Genomic DNA, 20,518 nt, shown 5'->3' on the forward strand with positions numbered 1-20,518 from the left:
TTCCTATTGAAGTGTTTGGTTGTACATATTCTGTTCATGATACTTCACCACAAAAGAGTAAACTTGATCCTCAGTCTCTGAGGTGTATTTTTTTGGGGTATTCTCGAACTCAAAAAGGATATATTTGTTACAATCCTACCCTTCGGAGGGATGTGACTTTCTTTGAAGACACTTCCTTCTACTCCTCTCATGAGTCTCCTCCAGAATTTACATTTCCTCCCATCACTCCATGCCCGCTCATGCTGTTTACTGGAGATATTACTCAACCCCCTAAAGCGTCGGTCGTCCCCTCACCTGTGGAGTTGTCGGATCCACCCGAGGTAAGTATTTCTCCTCCTATGTTTGGGCCTGAATTTGATACTCGGCCTATTGCGTTGCAAAAGGAACGCCATTCTTGTACTACGTCTCATCCAATTGCCAATTTTATATCTTCTCATCGCTTTTCTTTTGAGTGTGTTCAATTTCTTGCTTCTCTTTCATCTGTTTCCATTCCACAATCCTATCAGCAGGAGGCCCTGAAGCATCCAGGATGGAAGGCGGCTATGGATGAAGAAATGCATGCATTATATGAAAATCAAACCTGGACATTGGCCTCACTCCCGAAAGGGAAAAGACCAGTTGGTTGTAAATGGGTATTTACGATGAAACAAAACCCAGATGGGTCAATTGCTCGTCTTAAAGCACGACTCGTTGCAAAAGGTTACACTCAATGCTATCGGATAGGTTATGAAGAGACTTTCTCTCCAGTTGCAAAACTGAACTCGATACGTATCATCCTATCTATTGTTGCTAACACATCATGGCCCGTATATCAACTTGATGTAGAAAATGCATTTTTAAATGATGATATACGCGAAGAAATTTATATGGTCTACCCACCAGGATATGTGGTTGAGTGGAAGTTCATATGTCGGTTAAAGAAATCTTTATATGGGCTTAAACAGTCCCCTCGAGCTTGGTTTAATAAATTCAGTCAAGCGCTTCTACGATTTGGCTTTCATCGATGCAAGGTTGATCACTCAATATATGTTAAAGATACTATCAAAGGGAAGATATTATTGGCTGTGTATGTTGATGATATTATCTTGACCGGGAATGATACTCATAGTATACAAGAAGTGAAGAATATGATATGTCAAGAGTTCAAGACTAAAGATCTAGGTAAGCTCAAATATTTTCTGGGTATAGAAGTTCTTCAATCAAAACATGGGATAGTATTGTCTCAAAGAAAATACACCTTGGATCTTCTTGAAGAAACAGGAATGAATGGATGTAGACCAGTTGATACACCTATGGATGCGAATGAAAAATTGTGTGTTACGACTGGAGAAGATGTTAACACTGGCAAACATCAAAGACTCATGGGAAAATTGATCTATCTCACTGTAACCAAGCCAAATATATCATATGCTATGAGCATGATAAGTCAATTCATGCACAAACCACAAATTACTCACTAGCAAGATTTGGAGAGAATACTACGATACCTAAAAGGTGCTCTAGGAAGAGGATTGCTATATAAAAAACATGGGCACTTCAATATAGAAGGCTTCTCAGATACAGATTGGGCTGGATCACCCGATGATAGAAAATCTACGTCTGGGTATTGTACCCTTGTTGGGGGAAACTTTTTTTTTTGAGAAGAGTTGTAAATGCATTCAAAAGAGATAAAATACAAACTAAAAAACTAAAAAGACATTTCCTCCACAACAAGATGTTGGAGGGTAACGCCTTTTTTAGCTTGAACATCGGCTAAATGATTAGCAGATCTTGGTACATGTTTCCAAGTACATAATAAATCAGAAGTTAAATTACAGATTTCATCATAAATCTTCCAATGACGCCAAGGAGGTTTTGAAGGCTTGGAGCACCAATTTATAATAACTTGAGAATCCCCTTCAATCAAGAGAGCACCGTCCTTTTTTTGTTTGAAGAGTTTCAGCCCGTTGAGCAAGCCATGTAATTCCGCACAAGTAGAGTCTGATACTCCAATTGGACCCGCATAAGTGTAGAGAAGATTTGCTTGATCATCGTGAATTACTCCACCAAATCCGGCTGGGCCCGGACAACCGAAAGCACTTCCATCAAAATTTAATTTAAAGTGTCCAGGAGGAGGTCTAGTCCATTCTATCATAATAGGAGCCTTCGAAATAAGAGACATTTTCGCAACATTTCTCCAATTTTCCCTCATATTTGTTGCTCTTAGATCACAGAATTCTTTGCGAAGGAGAACCCAAGAGCTAACTTGACCGACTATCTGATCACAGAGAATATTCCGAGGAATAGATTTCTGATTGAATTTGCGATTATTTCTTTCTTTCCATAAATTCCACACAATGTGTCCAATACAACAAGATATTAAGATTTTCCCTAACTTCGGAAGATGGGAGCTAACCAAAGTATAAATAGTGTTTAGCAAATATTGCGAAGGGCAATATAATAAACCGATCTTGTCCATTAATTCGGTCCAAATCTTATGAGCATATTCGCAATGCAGAAGCGTATGATCTGCTGTTTCAGGAGATGTGTTGCAAAATGGGCATTCTGGATTGGGAATATTAATGCCTCGTCTTTGCAAAGCGTCAGAAGTTAAAATTTTTTTAAGACATACCGTCCAGATGAAAAATTTGATGCGAGGAGGAATCGGGAGCGACCAAGCAAAAGTAACAGGATGTTCTGCGTGAAGAGGATGGTAGGAAATCAAATGATGGTACGTTGAGGCTGAAGAGAACATACCTTGTTTGTTGGGTGTCCAGATGAGGATATCGGAAGAATTTTTTAAGGCCACACCAGAAAGTAAATTGATCAGGCCAGTTGCTTCAACAGTTTCAGAGTCATTTAATGCCCGTCTGAGATGCAGATTCCACCCACCCGAGGACTGCCAATGGTCAGAAATCATTGAACTTCGAGATCTTGACAGCTGGAATAAAAGAGGATAACTTTCCTCTAAGGAACTAGTCCCGATCCACCAATCGGACCAGAAAAGAGTATTTTCACCACTTCCAATATAGCATTTGACGGCGGCTTTGAAGCAAGGTAAGAGTTTGGCAATTTTCTTCCAAACAGGGGATAACTTGTAAAATCTTCCCCCCTCCGTCCACCAACCTCTCTCTTTTCCTGATTTACTTGCAACCATTCGGCGCCACAGTAGATTGGGTTGCATGTTGTACTTCCAAACCCACTTTAGTAGCAGAGACTTGTTGGTGGTAGCAACGTCACGAATCCCGAGGCCCCCCATTACAATTGGTTTACAAACATCAACCCATTTTACAAGATTAACCTTTTTTTCCCCATTTGGCCCATCCCATAAAAATCTTCTTTTCAAAAATTCAATTCTATCCCGAATAGAAGCTGGACAATTGTACAAAGATAAGAAATAGGAAGGTATTCCATGAAGGCATGATTTAATTAGAACCAGTTTACCAGCTTTGGATAAAAATTTTCCTTTCCAAGAAGCCAGACGCTTCTCAAGCCTCTCAACAACCGGAAACCAGGAATTTTTCGAAGGCAGGAAAGGAGTCAAAGGTAAGCCCAGATATGTACTCGGAATTGATGCTACCTTACAACCCAGATAGTTCGCCATTGAGTTGAGAATAGATGCATCAATATTAAAACCAAAGATTGTGGTTTTCTCCCAGCTTATCTTTTGACCAGACGTCAATTCAAAGATATTCAAGATAGCTTTCATGCGTTTTATTTGTCTCATGGACCCTTCTCCAAAAAGAATAGAATCATCTGCAAACTGAAGAATGGGGACGTCTTGGATTGGATCAGAAAAAATAGGACTGAGCCAACCCGAACGTTTAGCAAACCGGATCATAGAGGTAAGGTATTCTCCAATGAGAGTAAAAATAAATGGAGAAAGGGGGTCTCCTTGTCTGATCCCTCTAGAGGATTTGAAGTATCCTCGGGGTTTCCCATTTACCAAAACAGAATAAGAAGGGGAAGAAATACAACTCCTCATCCAGAATTTCCATCTGGTACCAAAACCCATACGGTCAAAAAGATAATCCACCAGTTTCCAGTCAACCCGGTCAAAGGCTTTCTCAAAATCAATTTTCAGAACAAACCTAGGAAGGGAAGATTTTTTGAACGAATGAAGAAGTTCATGAGCAGTAAGAGAAGAGTCCAGGATGTTTCTGTCTCGGATAAAAGCACTTTGACAAGGATTAATTACCTTGTAAAGGACAGCTTTTAGCCGATTAGCCAACAGACGACCAATAATTTTATATGAACTGGAAATGAGACTGATGGGCCGGAAATCTTTAGGCTCCTCTGAATTTGTTTTTTTAGGAATAAGCGCAATAAAAGATGCACCAATTCCAGAGTGAGTAATTCCCATTTGGTGAAAATTGTGAACGAAGGCACATACATCATTTTTTAACAGATCCCAAAAACAGTGATAAAACTCACCATTAAAGCCATCTGGTCCGGGGGCTTTATCTTTAGGAAGGCCCAGCACAGCCCGTTCAATTTCTTCTGAGGAGAATGGTTTTTCAAGATCAATTGCGTCTTCAGTTGAGATGCGCTCGAAATTGAGCTGATGGATTTTTGGTCTTCTGAAACAGACTTCTGAATATAGCTCTGAGAAATACTTCACCAAAAGGTTAGAAATGGAGGCACTATCCGTTACCACTTGGTCTCCGTTACAGAGAGCAGTGATACGGTTAGTCCTCCTCCTGGCCGAGGCGATGGAATGAAAAAACTTTGTGTTTCCATCACCCTCAGCCATCCAACGAAATCTTGAACGTTGTTTCCAACGGACAGAATCAGAATGAAGAAATGTACGGTATTCAGCATTTAATTTATTTCTAAGCAAAAATTCAATAGGAGAGATTAACCTTTGTTCCTCCAGTAGATCCAGCTCAGAAATGCGGCGGCGAATCGAATCTTTCTGGGAAGCAGCAGAAACACGGTGATTTTTATCCCACATTCTGATCTTTGCTTTGAGGGCTTTCAGTTTCCGAGGGAGGGCCCAGCCCGGGTTCGGATGATTTTCCAATTCGAGCCACCAAGATTTCAAAGAAGGGATGAAAGCCGTGGTTAATAACCAGGCATTCTCAAACCGAAAGGGAGATTTTTCCCACGCAAGAGGCCGGGAATTGAGTTGGATAGGCCAATGGTCAGATCCAATTTTGTTTAGGACTTGGCCAGAGGTGTTGGGAAAAAGAAGGTTCCATTCTATATTTGAAAAAAATCTGTCCAATTTAGACAAAATGGGGGGGTTCTGACAATTTGTCCAGGTGAATTTTTTCCCCGAAAGAGGAATCTCGGAGAGAGCAACACTATTGATAAAGTCAGAAAAGGCTCTCATGGTTGATGAGGTTCGGGAAGCAGGAGGACATTTGTCAGAGCAAGATAATGTCGCATTAAAGTCTCCTCCAATGAGCCAAGGGAGGTCCCACAATTGGACAAGCTGAAAGATTTCCTCCCAGAAAGATGCTCGGTCATGGTACCGAGTAGGCCCATATATGCCAGCAAGAGCCCAACAAGTACCGAGGTTGTGATCCCGGAGCTGGATACCTATTGAGTATCGCCCCGGAAGGACGGAAATAGCATCAAAAGCAATTGGATCCCAGATGACAATAATGCCCCCAGAATGGCCAATTGCAGCTACATGCGCCCACGCTGGGTTGGAGTCATACCATATATTACACACAATTGAATAATCAAAAGACTGTATCTTCGTTTCAAGAAGTATAGCTATTTTTGGTTTAACATCAAAAAGCGCTGCTCTGACGAGAGCACGCTTGGCCAGAGAGCCGAGACCTCTTACATTCCATGATAGAATGATCATGGGGAACGGTGGGAGTTGATGTTTCGCTCCACGGCTCCAGCTTCAGTGTATCCCGCACAAAATATGTTGGCAAGCTCCGTCATTTCTGAAAATTCTTCTCGAGGAAAGGATTGTTCCTATTCCAGCAGGAATAGGAGGAGCTCATCGCGCGGATTGGGAGTGAAGGCCTTGGCTAGGGTAGATTCAGAGGTTATAGTTGGGGGGAGGTCGGACCAAATTGGAGGGATTCCATAGGGGAAAGCAGGGGGGAGATCGTACCAATCATGCGGAAATTCCATTGGAAGGACAGGAGGGGAATTTGGAGGGGGGGAAGGTGGGGGGGTAGTGTCTTTGATTTTATCTTTGTCCTTGTTTGTCTCGGAAGGTGTGGGGTTACCGAGTTTGGCTTTAGTTTTCCCTGCTTCTTTTTTCCTGGAGTAGGTATATCGGAAAGGGGTGGTGGCAATTTGTTTTTCAGTATTGGTGTGGAAGGGAGGGGTGAAGGTTTTGGGGTTTGAGTTTTCCATGGTGTCGGAGTGGGGGTAAATAATACGAAGGGGGGTGGGGCAGAGGATAGTGGGAGAGTGATTATATAAGGGGGAAGGGGAGTGAGAGGGGGGTTCGAAATCCCAAGTGGATTCATTAGAGAAGAGGGATGGCCTTAACGGGGCTCGAGGGGTGGCCGTATAAGGGGAGATTTGAGTCAGAGAGGGAGGGTTTGATGGGACGGCGAGAGGAGTTGGTTGCTGGGATGGATGGGATGGGTGATGAGGAAGGTTTGAGGTCGGGGGGGTCGCAGAGGGAGATCCTCGATAACGAGCCGAGAATGTGGGTGGAAGTGGGGGGGAAAGGGGATTTATCGAGTTAGAGAAGCTGCGGGACGGGGATGACAAGTGAGGGGTGCGGCTTCGGGAAAAGGAAGATTTAGGCGGCGGAGGGAAGGAGAGGGATTTAAAAGTGAAAGGACGGGAGGGTGGCGTGATTTGGACTGAGAAATTGGCGTACGGTAGGCTTCGGGAAGAGGAAGATTTGGGTGGCGGAGGGGATGGGAGGGATTTAAAGATGGAAAGATGGGTACTGCTTCGGGAAATGAAAAGCGGCGGAGGTGAAAAGGTTGATGTAGAAAGGGAAGGGCGGGGCGTGATGTCGACTGAAGGGTGTTGGAGGTTGATGTATGGCAAGCGAGTTCGGGACTCGAGGTGTGGCGTTGGGGAAAGGGTTGATGGTGGCGTGATTTGGACTGAGGGATTGGCGTACGGTAGGCTTCGGGAAGAGGAAGATTTGGTGGCGGAGGGGATGGGAGGGATTTAAAGATAGAAAGATGGGTACTGTTTCGGGAAATGAAAAGCGGCAGAGGTGAAAAGGTTGATGTAGAAAGGGAAGGACGGGGTGTGATGTCGACTGAAGGGTGTTGGAGGTTGATGTATGGCAGGCGAGTTCGGGACTCGAGGTGCGGCGTTGGGGAAAGGGTTGATGTAGAAAGGACATGACGGGGCGACGGTGTGATGTGGGCTGAGGCGCTTTGGAAGTTGTAGAGGTCGACTGTGGATTTGATGGTTGAAAAGGTGGTTTTTTTTTTTTTTTTTTTTTGTGTAAGAGTATGGTGCGGGGCTCGAGGTTGAGAAGGTGATGATGGATTTTGGTAAATGGAGAGGTAGGTATGTGGGGGAAAGTGTTTTTTGTTTCGAGGCGGGTTAGAGTTTGACAGTGATGGATGTGAACAAAGGGAAGTAATAATCCCCTTGTCCGGATGTGTCTGCACATCGGTTTGAAAGATCCTATCAGCTTTTGGATTTGGGGAATGGTGTATTGCAGGTGTTTTGGAATTGGGGATTGGCACTGTTGCCAAGGGCGATTTCAGAGATGAGATTTTGTCTGCGGATGCACTTATGTGGATAGGATCTTTTTCGGCGGGGGCAGTGAAAGGGTTACTGTGAACTGGTGTTGATTGGATTGTTTCGGGATATGGGGATTGATGTTGTGTGGTTGGATTTTTTTTTTGTTTTTGTTTTTTCGGAACCCATGTCCGATTGAACTCCGAGTGCGGCTTCCGAGTCAGTAACTGACGGATCTGCTGAGTCTGGGTTGTGTTTCGTGAGGTTTCTTCCGAGTTGGCTGCCGGAAGGGTTTCCAGATCTCCGAATTCCATGGAGACCCAGATCATGGTTTTTCCGCAGGAGATATGAAAAAATTGTAAACCACTTACCGGTGATTTTGGCCGGATGAAAATTTTTTCTCTGTGAAGCTGCGTTGGCTGGCTTTCGGCCCAAATAACCTCTCCGAATTCTTTTGTGAGGCATTCCAGAGTATGCCGGCATCGGATTTCCACCGGAAGACCTTTGACGATCACCCATTGCCCCGAGATGGGGGTTGTGAGTTCTGGGCTCCAATTGGTCATGTGGAGGATCGTTGAAATAGTCTCTGCCTTTAGTGAATGAAGTCTCTTGCGGTCCTCCTCCGAATGGCAGTTGATGATCCAGCTCCTCTTATGAGCTTTGATGATGGCTGTGAACGTGATATTTCGTTTTTGCAGCCATTCTTGGAGTTGTCTTCTGGTGAAAAAATTTTCCGGGTCTTCCAAGAGGACTGCCAGGGACATTTTGCGCTTGCCCTCAGTTTCAATGTGGGCTGGCAGGGATATAAAGAATTGTTTTTTCTGGGGTGAAAATTGGGGGAGTGGTGTTGATGGTGGTATTGGATAATTGGTTTTGCAGGTCTGAGTCTTCTCTAGTGGAGGATCCGGTGGGAGCGACAGAGTTGTCTGGTGTGAAGTGCTAGGTTGTGAGTGGATTTTTGGTGGGGTGGCTAGCTGCTGAAGAATTTGATCAAATCGTTTCCAACCCATTCCAGAAGTGGAGGGCTGTGGGAGGAAAATCATACCCATTATCATTTGTCCACGTCTTTGGTGGATGACGCAATGAAGAAGGCCTCCATGATACTGGCTGTGAACTTGGAATTCCAGATCGCCAGTGAGGAGTGATCTGCTGTATTTTCTTCCCATGTTTCCTACTTGGACTTTCCTAAAAATGTCTAGGAATAATCTGACTGCGGAGATCGGGAGGGAGATGTATGATTTCTTTTTCCCCTCTTGCGCATGAATCTGGATGGCCTCCCCACTCTTCTCCTTTCTCTTTTGAAAAGTCAGCTTTGCTTTTCCATTCCGGAATTCGTATATGGTCGGATCCTCCACAAGGATCCTTCGGCGTGAGGATTTCGAGATTACAGTTTGCCATCTCTCGCCTGAACTATCTTCAGATTCAATAACTTCCTTTTCCCTCTTTTCTTCTTCTTCCGGTTGTTTACCTCTTCGTTGCTGCTGCTGCCGGTGCTGCTTCCCCAGACTGGTTCGATCTTCGCCTCTTCCTGGATGCTGTCCTACTAGAGGTGCTGGATCAGAGAGAGTGGTCGTTGAATGGGAGTTACTTCGTTCCCCAGATGGTTGGTGGGAGGAAATTACTCCTTGACCGACCTCTCGTCCAGCCATCTTGTTGGGGGAAACTTGGTCACATGGAAAAGCAAAAAGCAAAACGTGGTTGCAAGATCTAGTGCTGAAGCAGAATACCGAGCTATGGCCCACACAGTAAGTGAACTTTTATGGATAAAGACTTTTCTTACCGAATTGGGATTTTATAAAGGAGGCTTCATGGACCTACATTGTGATAATCAAGCAGTTATTCACATTACGTCAAATCTAGTCTTCCATGAAAGAACTATACATATTGAGGTAGATTGTCATTTTATACAGGAAAAGTTTCAAGTAGGAATAATCTCTCCTAATATGTTTCTTCTCAAGAGCAAGTAGCTGATATCCTCACCAAACCGGTTACATCCAAATTCTATCTTATATATTTGGCAAGCTGGGTATTTATGATGAATTTTCGATGGGGTCAAGCCCACAAGCTCAAGACTAGAAGCCCACCCGTCAAAGGAGTGGCAAAGAGGTAATTTATGATAAGTTCCATAAGGATGGCATAAAGATGTAAATACATTGTCTAATTATGTTTTTTAATCTATTGAGTTGTAGCCCTAAGGGCATTGTAACACTATAAATAAGAGCTTTGGCTAAGAGGTAAGGTATTGAAGCCTTCTCCTCTCTTTCAGAAATCGTCCAGCCACCCTCTCTTCTCCCTTGAAGCATTATCTCCTTCCCTTAATCCAAACTCTCCTCTCTCATGCCCTTCTCCTTCCTCTCTCCTCTCTCTTCTCTCCTTCTTCTTCCACGTTAACCTAGAGTCCTTCACATGGGATCCTAACTTCTACACAACACATCCATAGGATCCCTCCTTTGCAATTCAAAACAAGGGATGGAAGGCTTTACTACCAAAAAGTTAGGTACTTGACCAATATGTGCCAATAAATTCACAGCTGACTGAATACACAAAAATAAGCCCTCAAACTTATCAGTACTAACCTGACCAAACCCGAGGCCTATACCCAAATTGAGTCCTACGAACCACATAACAGGTTTTACTGTAATCAAAACCAGTCATACTATTTTGTGGCTAATTATGATCCCGTCTCACATCTGATCTATCTATTAAATGAATAGAGATACTAATAAAATGATTTATGCATTTTATCTAAAACTTACCCAACAAAATGATGAAAAGCACATTCCAACATATAACCATGGCACTTGAACACCAGAGATATCACCACTTTCAAATGCAAGTAGAGATCCTGGAAGTCTAGATAAATTATTCAAGCTCCAACCAGATTTTACGTATTGATTGTTGAGGCCATAACTCCCTTGTATCGACATTGATTTGGGAAACCCACTACCAAATGTGCCAGTTTCAATGTCTGCTCCATAAAGCACCTGAAAATACCGATGCATAACTAAATTCCATTAGAAAATAGCCATAATAATCCATTTCTCATAAAAGAAAATTGTAAATTGGTATGCTAAATAAATGGGTAGAAAAAACTATCTATGTTTACCTCTCTAGAATCTTACTACATTCATATGATTGTAGTTGAGCTTCTAGTCGAGTAAGAAATGATCACTCTTCCAGGTTCTGGTCCACAATTTTAAATGACAAAACTTTCTTCTTAAAGTTATAATCTCAATTCAGCCATATTAAAATAAAAAATCATCACATGGAAATCAAGCAATGCACACAATTCCAACCTTTTAAGTCAACATACAGAAAAAGAGATGTAAATAAAGAGAATTATTTTAAAAAAAATGAGAGGAAAAGGAATAAAACGGTCAACAGATGGGCTTATAAACTCACTTCAATCTCTTCTGTAGGCTTCTCAACAAGCCTCCAGTATTCACCTTCAATATTCTCCACAGATGGCTCCCACTGTTTTTGATGCTCAACCCCGTCACACTTTGTATCCAACTTGAAGTCTTTCAGGCCAAAGTACTGCTCTTTGAACTCATCAGCATACTTCTGGAAGGCTTCCAAAGTGAACAGTGAACCAGGTTCAAATCCAAACTTCTCACCAGAATTATGGTGACCAAAGTCAATAGTTTTTACACCCTCCATAGTTGTATTGCATTCAGCTCCCATTTTCAAGCGTTTTCTCTGTTTTTTCATCATATTTCTGTTATAGCTGGACATCTTTTTGACAGAAATTCGATTTTGAAGCTTGTCAATTCTTTGGATTCTAGTAGCAAATTTAGCATTCTCCCACATGGATTTTTCTTTTAGAGGACAAGGGGGGTTCCAGGAAGGGGGAGGAACAATTCGGCAAATCCCATAAGGCTCTGCCCTGCTGCGAATACTTGCTATATACTTCAGAGTGTCCCTAAACTCCTGAAATAATAAAACTTCAAAAATTTTAGATGCAACTAAATATGGTAACAGATGAAAAATATTCTCTCAATATGAGAAAAAACCTCTTCATTTGGATAAAATACAGGAGCCTCATCAAGGGTAGGCCTGAGAGCATCCTCTGGACGCCACTTTGCAGTGACCTGCTTCCAACAAATACAATTATCACAGATGCATTTAAATGGAGAAAATACCAAACAACCAGGAAGAAAGAGCTCAAAATTTGTCTAGCATGATAACTTGAGAACTAGTGAATGTGTCAAAGTCAATATAACCTTTTGGCAGTTTGCACATTCTGGGCATCCACGAATAACACCTTTCGGCAGGCAGACTACAGGAGGGGCATTCTGCAACAACAAAAACAAAAACAAAAATAAATAAATAAATAAAATCATTAACAGGATAGTTTTTTTTTTTTAAGAAGAAGAAGAAGTGTGTAAATTCTGTTAAGGAATAGTCCTACATGGATTACTGAGTACAAAAGATCTTGAGTTTATTAGCTGGGAAAAAGGTTTCCTAGGTTGGTTAGTCATTTTGGGATAGGCCTTGGACCAAACTTTACATGGTATCAGAGTATGTCATATGTGGGCCTGCACCTAAAAACTATCTACTTGTAGAGCCACAAAAGAGGGCCTACACCTAAACTATCCACTTGCAAAGCCACAAAAAAGGGCCTACACCTAACCTGCCTACTCCTAAATTATCCACTTGTAGAGCCACAAAAGAGGGTCTACATGTGAGGGGGAGTGTTAAGGAATAGTCCCACATGGATTACTGAGTACAAAAGATCTTGAATTTATTAGCTGGGAAAGAGGTTTCCTAAGTTGGCTAGTCATTTTGGGATAGGCCTTGGACCCAACTTTACAAATTCATTAACAGGATAGTTGATATAAAGAAACTCTTTAACAATACTGATAGACCTCCAATAACCCAAGTCTATAGCAGGAGGGCTAAGAGGAAATCAGGTAGGAGGACGTATGGAAAGAGCCCAGGAGCCCACTGCGGACGCTCCACCTGGCAGCTCTGGTACTGTCCTCTGAGGGACAGTTAGTTACAGCAGAGAATAATGGGAATAAAGGGAGAAAAGGAAGAGTGGGACGGAAGATAGGAGGAACTTGGAGGCTCTAAACCCTTGAAGTCTAGATAGTTCTGAGCAGCTTCCTACAAGTATGCAACACTATCGTCTGGTTTTCATCAGGTGGTATCAAAGTTGTTCAAAGCATGGGCGTGATGAAGATAAATGGAAGGACGAGTTGCATAGATGGAGAAAGAGGTTTCGGGTTTGAAGAATGAAGTAGAGGAGTTGAAATCAGACATGCTACCGATCCAAGAATTGGTAATGGAGGTCAGAGAAGGGATGCAAGGAGGAGAAAAGGGAAATCCCCCATGTGGGAGACCTCGGCAAACCGCACAGGCAGTGGCATCGGAGAAGCACACAGAGGGTCAGAAATTGCAGAGGTGAGAGGGCAAAGGCTAGACTTACTGGTATTTTCGGAAGAGAACCCGTATGAGTGCTTGTTTGTACCCGAGCATTATTTATGTTTGAACCGCATCGAAGACGATGACATAATTCCAGCATTGGTTGTGTGCTTGGAGGTAGAAGCATTGCACTGGTTCCAAATGATGGAACATCGTGCACCACTAACGACCTAGCCGCAATTCCGAGTTGCCATCTTTCACCTATTCAAGCCATCATAGATGGGGAGCTTGTACAAGGTTCTCCTCGCTCTCCGACAGGACGGCTCCATGACGGAGTACCAGGAGAAGTGCCTTGTTGTCGGCCCCTCTGGTAGACACATCCAACAAAGTGCTGATGGGAGCCTTTATCAATGGGGTGAAGGAAGTCGTCCAAGCCGTGTTACGAGTGAACCAGTCCCAAATTGACGAGCGAAACTCAATGTTGGATCAGACGCTGGATACTAAGTGGTGTGGGCCCAGGTATGTGGTACCAGAACGGGTCACAAGCCAACAAATCATCTCCCCCTACCCTCCCGACGATACCGTTGCAACACAACCCATTGCCAAACCCTCCTCAGGTGACGACAACGAAACGTAGGCACCCTTTTCGATGGCTTTCCTAGGCAGAAGCTTAGGAAAAGAGGGAGAGTAGCCTCTTTTTTTGCTGCAATGAGAAGTACTCCCCTGACCACCGAGATCGGCTTTGCCAAATGAACATACTGTTCATATCAGAAGAGGAAGAGGATGAGTCGCACAGGACCACAGACGCAAGCACAACAGAGGAGGAACATCTCACTCAGCATCTAGTCACCATGTCCCTAAACACCTTGTATGGCGGCATTACCACAAGCAACGCACTTAAACTGCGAGGCTTCATTGGTGAGCGGGAAGTAGTGGTCCTCATTGACAACGGGGCATCCTATAACTTCGTCAGCTCCTCACTAGTCTAGGAATTGGACCTGCCAGTGGTGCATAGTAGGCCCTTGACCATCACCGTGGCTGCTGAATCTTTTATCCCTGGTGACACTCTACCCCAACCTTGAAATTGACATTCAAGGGCTTCAAATCAAATAGCATTTCTATTTGTTCACCATGGAGAGCACCGATGTTTGTTTGAATTGGAGGAATCTCTCCATGAAATTCGAACTTAATGGGAGAAAGGTTAAAGTTCCAAGGCAATCATGTGCTAGCCACGGTCGAAGTGTCTCTAAAGATGATGACGAAAATCCTAGCACATGAAGGACATGGCTGCCCACTAGAATACAATGGATTCCAACAATAAATGAGCCCACCACAGCAGAAGCTCCCCCCAAAGCTTACTCGACTGCTTGTTGAGCTCCAACACATGCTTGAATCTCCAAAGGGCTCCCACCAACACGGTCATATGACCACTCCATACTATTAAAATCTGGCAAAGAACACCCCCCTCCCCCCAATTCGACCTTACAGATACCCATTCTATCAAAAGACCGAAATTGAGAGGATCATAAGGAAAATGTTGTCAACCAGAATTATAAGATCCAGTAGCAATCCTTGTTCCAGTCTAGTGCTACTGGTAAGGAAGAAAAATGGGGGTATGGCGTTTTTGTGTAGATTACAGAGCACTCAACAAGATCACAATCCTAGATAAGTTCCCTATTCCCACCATAGAGGAGCTCCTGGATGAACTGGGAGGAGCCAGAGTGTTTACCTAGTTGAACCTCAAATTTGGATATCACCAAATCAGAGTCAAAGAGGATGATGCACATAAGACAGTCTTCCGCGCTCATGATGGGCATTATGAGTTCTTGGTGATGCTATTTGGCTTCACTGACGCCCCCTCCATGTTCGTAAGTTCATTCTAGTTTTCCTTGATGATATACTCATTTACAGTTCTGATTTTGTTGTCCACTTGGTCCATTTGATGTTAGCCCTCAAAATAATAGGGGTCAATCACCTAGTAGTTCTTGGTGATCACAAGAAATGCTCTTTCTGCAAACAACAATTGGACTACTTAGAGTCATTTAATTTCAAACGATGGTGTCTCAGCTGATCCTTCCAAGGTTGAGGACACGCTCTAGTGGGGGCTCCCTGAGATATAAAGGGCCTTCATGGGTTCCTTGGGCTTACGGGTTATTACCGTTTGGTTGTGGAAAGTTACAGTAAGATTTTATTTTATTTTGAAATAGTAAGGTTACAGTAAGATTGCGGAACCCCACATGAGATTACTCAAGAAAGAAGCCTTCCATTGGGACAAGGAGGCTTAAACAGCATTTGACAACTTAAAACAAGCGATGACCTCAATGCTAATTCTAGCCATGCTAGATTTCTCTAAAATATTCATTGTCGAGACTGATGCATCCAAGAAGGGCATCGCAGTTGTCCTCATGCAAGAAGGCAAACCCTTCGCTTACTTGAGCCAAGCATTATTCGAGAGAGCTCGTTTAAAACCAGTCTATGAAGGGGAGCTCATGGCCATCGTTCTAGCCGTCCAAAAATGGAGGCACTATCTTATAGGGAGCCATTTCATTATCAAAACCAATCAATAAAGTTAGCAACTCCTAATCGACCAACAATTGATGATCGAGGAACTGCAAAAATGGGTGACCAAACTAATGGAATTGGACTTCGAAATACAGTACAAACCGGATCGTGATAACAAGGTGGCTGATGCACTCTCCCGCAAGGAGGGTTCCCTAGTGATTTCGGCTATATCTTTTGTCTGTTTCAAGGGATTAGGGGATATGGAACAGGAAATACAGCAAGACGACGGTCTTCGAAAGATCCGACAGGAGTTGCTGGTAGACAGCTCCCGCCACACTCGTTACAGCATTTGTTAAAGGTTTTTTAATGTTCAAAAACTGCCTAGTATTGTCCCCCACCTCAGCATACATGCCAAGAATACTCAAAGAATTCCACTCCACTCCCTCAGGGGGCCATTCAAGGTACTTTCGAACCTATAAAAAGATTGCCAACATGGTACCTCAGATCAGCCTTAAAAAAGACGTGCAACGGTTTGTCGAATCTTGTGATATTTGCAAACGAAGCAAATACAGATTCCTTACTCCAGCGGGTTTGTCACTCGATTTCTTAGGAGGACTTCCCAGGGCTCATGGCTTCTATACAGTTCTGGTGAGCATGGACAGATTGACTAAATACAACCATTTCATAGTCCTCAATCACCCCTACAACACCATGTAGGTAGCTAACTTGTTTGTCAAATAAATCATAAAGTTACATGGGTCTTTAGGGTCAATTGTGTTAAACAGGGACCACGTGTTCATTAGCTCTTTCTGGAAGGAGCTTTCCAAGCACTCAACTTCAGATGAGCTCTATGTATCATCCTCAGACGGACAGCCAAACCGAAGTAGTGAACCCATGTTTGGCAATCTAACTCCAATGTTTTGTAGGGGACCATCCAAAGCCTTGTCCTAAATGGACTCCTTGGGCTGAGTTTTGGTACAATACCACATATCACCGAGCAATGGGTGCGAAGTTGGGTCCAAGGCCCATCCCACAATGACTAGACAACTTCGGAAACCTATTTCCCAACTAATAAACTCAAGATCTTTATACTCACTAATCCATGTGGGACTATTTCTTAACGCTCCCCCTTACATGTAGGGCCTTTTTAGTAGCGTCTTTTGGAGCTCTATAAGTGGATAATTTTAGGTAGGTCAACAAGGAATTGCCTTGATGCGTGGGCGACGGGAGGAAAGAACCCCTCTCGAGGTTTCGCGTCGAGAATCAGCAAATATCAGTTTCGCCTCTTCTCAGCCCTCAACTGCGGAGGGGGAACTGGTCGACGCTCTTCCTACCTCCTCCACCCAATCTAGAATCGCCAGAGAGGAGACTGTTGTCGCAATATCGCAACAGAGGCACAACAACAATGGGAAATTTCTGGAGAAAGAGGATAGCGGGCTCCGGACGAAGGTAGGAGGTAGAAATACGGTGAGAAAGGAAAAAGGTGTGGATTCTTCGTGGGTTTGTGGAGATTTAGAAATCCTACTAGAACTAAAGCATGGTCGTAACGAAAGGATTCTTCATCTAACTCTTAGGAATGGGACGAAGAGGTCTTTCATTTCGATTCCGATGGCCGTGGTGGCAGACTTCGTCCAATGTCTAAAGGAGGGTGAATCGGCAAGAGAGCCAAGGCTATGCGAAATACGAGTCGGCAAAGTCTCCTTTTCCCTCTTTGTATTCCAAAAGAGGGGGATAAGGGAATTCAAAATTATCCAAAGGAGGGTAACGCTTATAATGGCGCACATCTACCTCCCTGAGGTTTTCAGATCCTCCTTCTATTGGAGAGGGTTGAGGGAAACTATTTCAGACATTGCTAAAAACCAAGGTACGCCTTCTCCACCACAGAAAAATCGAAATTGTCCAACTGCTCATCCCAACCCTCAAATTGATCAGGAGCCCACTGCAAAAAGCTCCACCTGGCAGCACTGGTACTGTCCTCCGAGGGACAGTTGGTTACAGCAGAGAATAATGGGAATAAGAAGGGGAAAAGGAAGAAAATGAGGAGGAAGGAAGATAGGAGGAACTAGGAGGCTCTAGACCCTCGAAGTCTAGATAGTTTCGGGCAGCTTCCTACAGGTATGCTATCAGTATACCTCTGGTTTTCATCAAGTGCCAAAACCACTCTTATTGTCAACCCTGCAGCTTGCACATGTTTTATATTTGAGAAACCTCATGAAAATGTAGTTCACTCTTAAACTTAAAATAAAATAGAAAAATTAGAAGAATACAAAATCAGTTTGAAAAAAAATTTCTCCTTTTTTTTCCCTTTGTTTCACGGATGACTTGATCCTCTCTGCTCAACCAGCACAATTCCTCTGTACTCGGCAACTTCCTGGTCGGAACTTGGAGGTATTGGTCCAATGGAAGGAACTTCCAAAGTTTCGAGGCCACATGGGAAACTTATGATACTATCCGGTCCCAATTTCCTTCCTTCCACCTTGAGGACATGGTGGCACTGAAAGAGGGGGTAAATCAAGTTGGAGGACATATGGAAAGACCTCAGGAGCCCACCGAAAGCTCCACCTGGCAGCACTAGTACTGTCCTCCGAGTGACAGTTAGTTACAGCAGAGAATAATGGGAATAAGAGGGGGGGAAAGGAAGATAGGAGGAACTTGAAGGATCTAGAACCTCGAAGTCTAGATAGTTCTGGGCAGCTTCCCACAGGTAAGCTATCTCTATACTCTGGTTTTCATCAAGGGCGAAAACTACTCTTATTGTCAACCCTGCAGCTTGCACATGTTTTATATTTGAGAAACCTCATGAAAATGTAGTTCACTCTTAAATTTTAAAAATAATAATAATAATTAGAAAAATAAAAAATCAGTTTGAAAAAAAAAAAATCTCTCCTTCTTTTCCCTTTGTCGATTTTTTTTCAGAGAAGATAAAAATAATAAAAAGTTGTTAAAGATTTTACATCTTACATTCAAATTTTGTATCTAAAGAAATGTGTAATGGAAAAGACAAATAACATTAAAAATTGGGTTCAGGTCCACCCTAAGATGACTAGCCAAAATTAGGAAGTCTTTTCCCAATTAATTTTTTTGAAATAGTCTTTTCCCAATTAATAACTGCGTGACTTTTCCTTATCTTTAACACATGTAGCATTGTTCCCTCAAACGAACAAGGGAAGTTAGACATGAACAACGTAAAGAAGATAGAAACCACAAGGCACAGACAAGGCCTAATCTGGTACCATGTTGAAGTTGGATCTAGGCCATCCCAAAATGACTACCCAAAGTTGGGAGGCCTTATTAAGTTATTAAAAACATGACTTTTCTTGATATTAATCCATTTAAGATTGTTCCCACTGACAAATAAGAATTTCAATTCCATTTTTCTTGGTCAGGTTTTTATTTCATTGATTTTCTTGACTTAGATTTAAATTTTGTAGAATGCAAAAGAAATCCTAAATAAAATCTCTTACCCTAAACGAGAACATATGCCCATAAAGTCACTTTCACACCATAGCCATGACAACTGAAAAAGATCACTGACCTGATCAAACTGCTCAGACTCTGATTCATCCTCTGAGCTACTTCCAAATTCACTGTAATTTATCCACGGTTTACGCCTGAGAGTCCTTGTGAGCTTCTCATCGTCAGTGATTATGCTGCTATGAACATTATCCATTTGGAGATTAGAAGAGTGTGAAGGCTCCATGTTAGGTGTCATACCCTCACGGACCTTCTTCAAGACAAATGATGTTGTGGACCCAAAACCTGGTGGGACCAAAGGTATCTCAGATTTCTCTTCTTTAACATGTGTATGGATGCATTCTGTCCCCATCAATGCTGAAAAAGAAAGTATCAGTTTAGTTAATGGAAAATCCCTGTTTGTAGATACACAAAAGAGCATTTCATTAGACACCTTACCATAGCACCCTCCTGTAGCAAATAATACATTTTAAACCCCACTCAACCTTGTTTCTCTGTCTCAGATGTCATAAATGGATAGAGGATTCTAGGAGAAGTAGCCCAAGTCTGACCAAGGTGGATCAGATATCATATGTACTAAAGACTTCTTCTGCAATAAGCATAGAAATAGGAAACAGAACATTTGATTATAATGCTTAAAGATTGCAGAAGTTCAAAAATATAAGATTCTTCAATCACGAATATACAATCTCATGCAACAGTAGTAATCACCACAAGAAACCCGAAGATATAGCAAATAAGGAAACATTAAGAATCCTGAAAATGAATCACCATCAGGCCCATTTCCCCATTCACAGAACCCATGCTTGTCAATCAAAAGTTATTAAGGAGTCCACATTTTGACAGCCACAGTTCATAACAAATAACTAGATATTTCTATTAGAAGAATCCATGCTTACAATTGCTCAAAACCTCAGGTCCAATTGCATTACTTAGATAAACAACATGTGGCAAAACAAGAAGTTTGACTGAAATCCAACAAATCCTTTACTTACAAATTCTTGAAGAACTCAAATCCCACTTTGCGTCATAGAAGCTGAATTCATCAGCCGTTTCAAAATATAATCAAATAGAAAAAAAAAACAATATGAAGAATCAAGAGCAGGTTAATTAGGAATACTATAATAGAGACAAATTGGTAAAACGAAAAAAGAAAAAAAAAAAAAGGGATAACTCGGTTCTTGAAGATCTAACCTACTCCCAGATTCTACAAAGTATATCGAAGAAAATCCCTGATCAGAGTACATAGACACAAGGGCAGATGAACATAATGCCTCAAAATAGAAGTAGAAAAACCATTAAAAAAGAAAAGAACAAACAGAACAGAACAAATACAGGCTCAATTACCAGAATAGACACGGAATATGTTTGGGATACACAATACATAAACAAGAAGGGGGAAAACTAAAGAACGGCGACAACGATGGAGCAGAAACCCTAATCCTACAGGGGTTTAGTGCTGGTCGGAGTAAAAATTGACCCTATTCAGATACAACAAAAAGATACGTGGAAAAAGCGATAGAATTTCAGTTCGAGCTAGGTAGGAACCGCCCCCATCAAATTA

The 20,518-nt window shown here is 42.5% G+C and overlaps 1 protein-coding gene across 4 annotated transcripts in view; it reads right to left on the reverse strand.

Moving 5' to 3' along the window:
* Positions 1–20,518, reverse strand: part of LOC137962631 (putative lysine-specific demethylase JMJ16) — a 34,407-nt gene that overhangs the window by 13,750 nt on the left and 139 nt on the right. For 2 of the 4 annotated variants that reach the window (XM_068809622.1, XM_068809624.1), the window contains exons 2-7: positions 19,393–19,543; positions 19,016–19,311; positions 11,835–11,906; positions 11,625–11,702; positions 11,014–11,541; positions 10,368–10,595 (exon numbers count right to left, since the gene is read on the reverse strand). In XM_068809622.1, the coding sequence (XP_068665723.1) occupies positions 10,368–10,595; positions 11,014–11,541; positions 11,625–11,702; positions 11,835–11,906; positions 19,016–19,306 (1,197 nt within the window). In that variant the 5' untranslated portion in view covers positions 19,307–19,311; positions 19,393–19,543. Of the gene's footprint in view, positions 1–10,367; positions 10,596–11,013; positions 11,542–11,624; positions 11,703–11,834; positions 11,907–19,015; positions 19,312–19,392; positions 19,544–19,949; positions 20,425–20,518 lie in introns of those variants that run through there. The other 2 variants (XM_068809623.1, XM_068809621.1) reach the window with 2 other exon arrangements.

The sequence above is a fragment of the Aristolochia californica genome, unplaced genomic scaffold (genome assembly GCF_029961685.1).
Source record: "Aristolochia californica isolate CCGP_79_NKW_82.1479 unplaced genomic scaffold, dmAriCali1.0.hap1 SCAF_4, whole genome shotgun sequence".
Classification (NCBI taxonomy): Eukaryota; Viridiplantae; Streptophyta; class Magnoliopsida; order Piperales; family Aristolochiaceae; genus Aristolochia; species Aristolochia californica.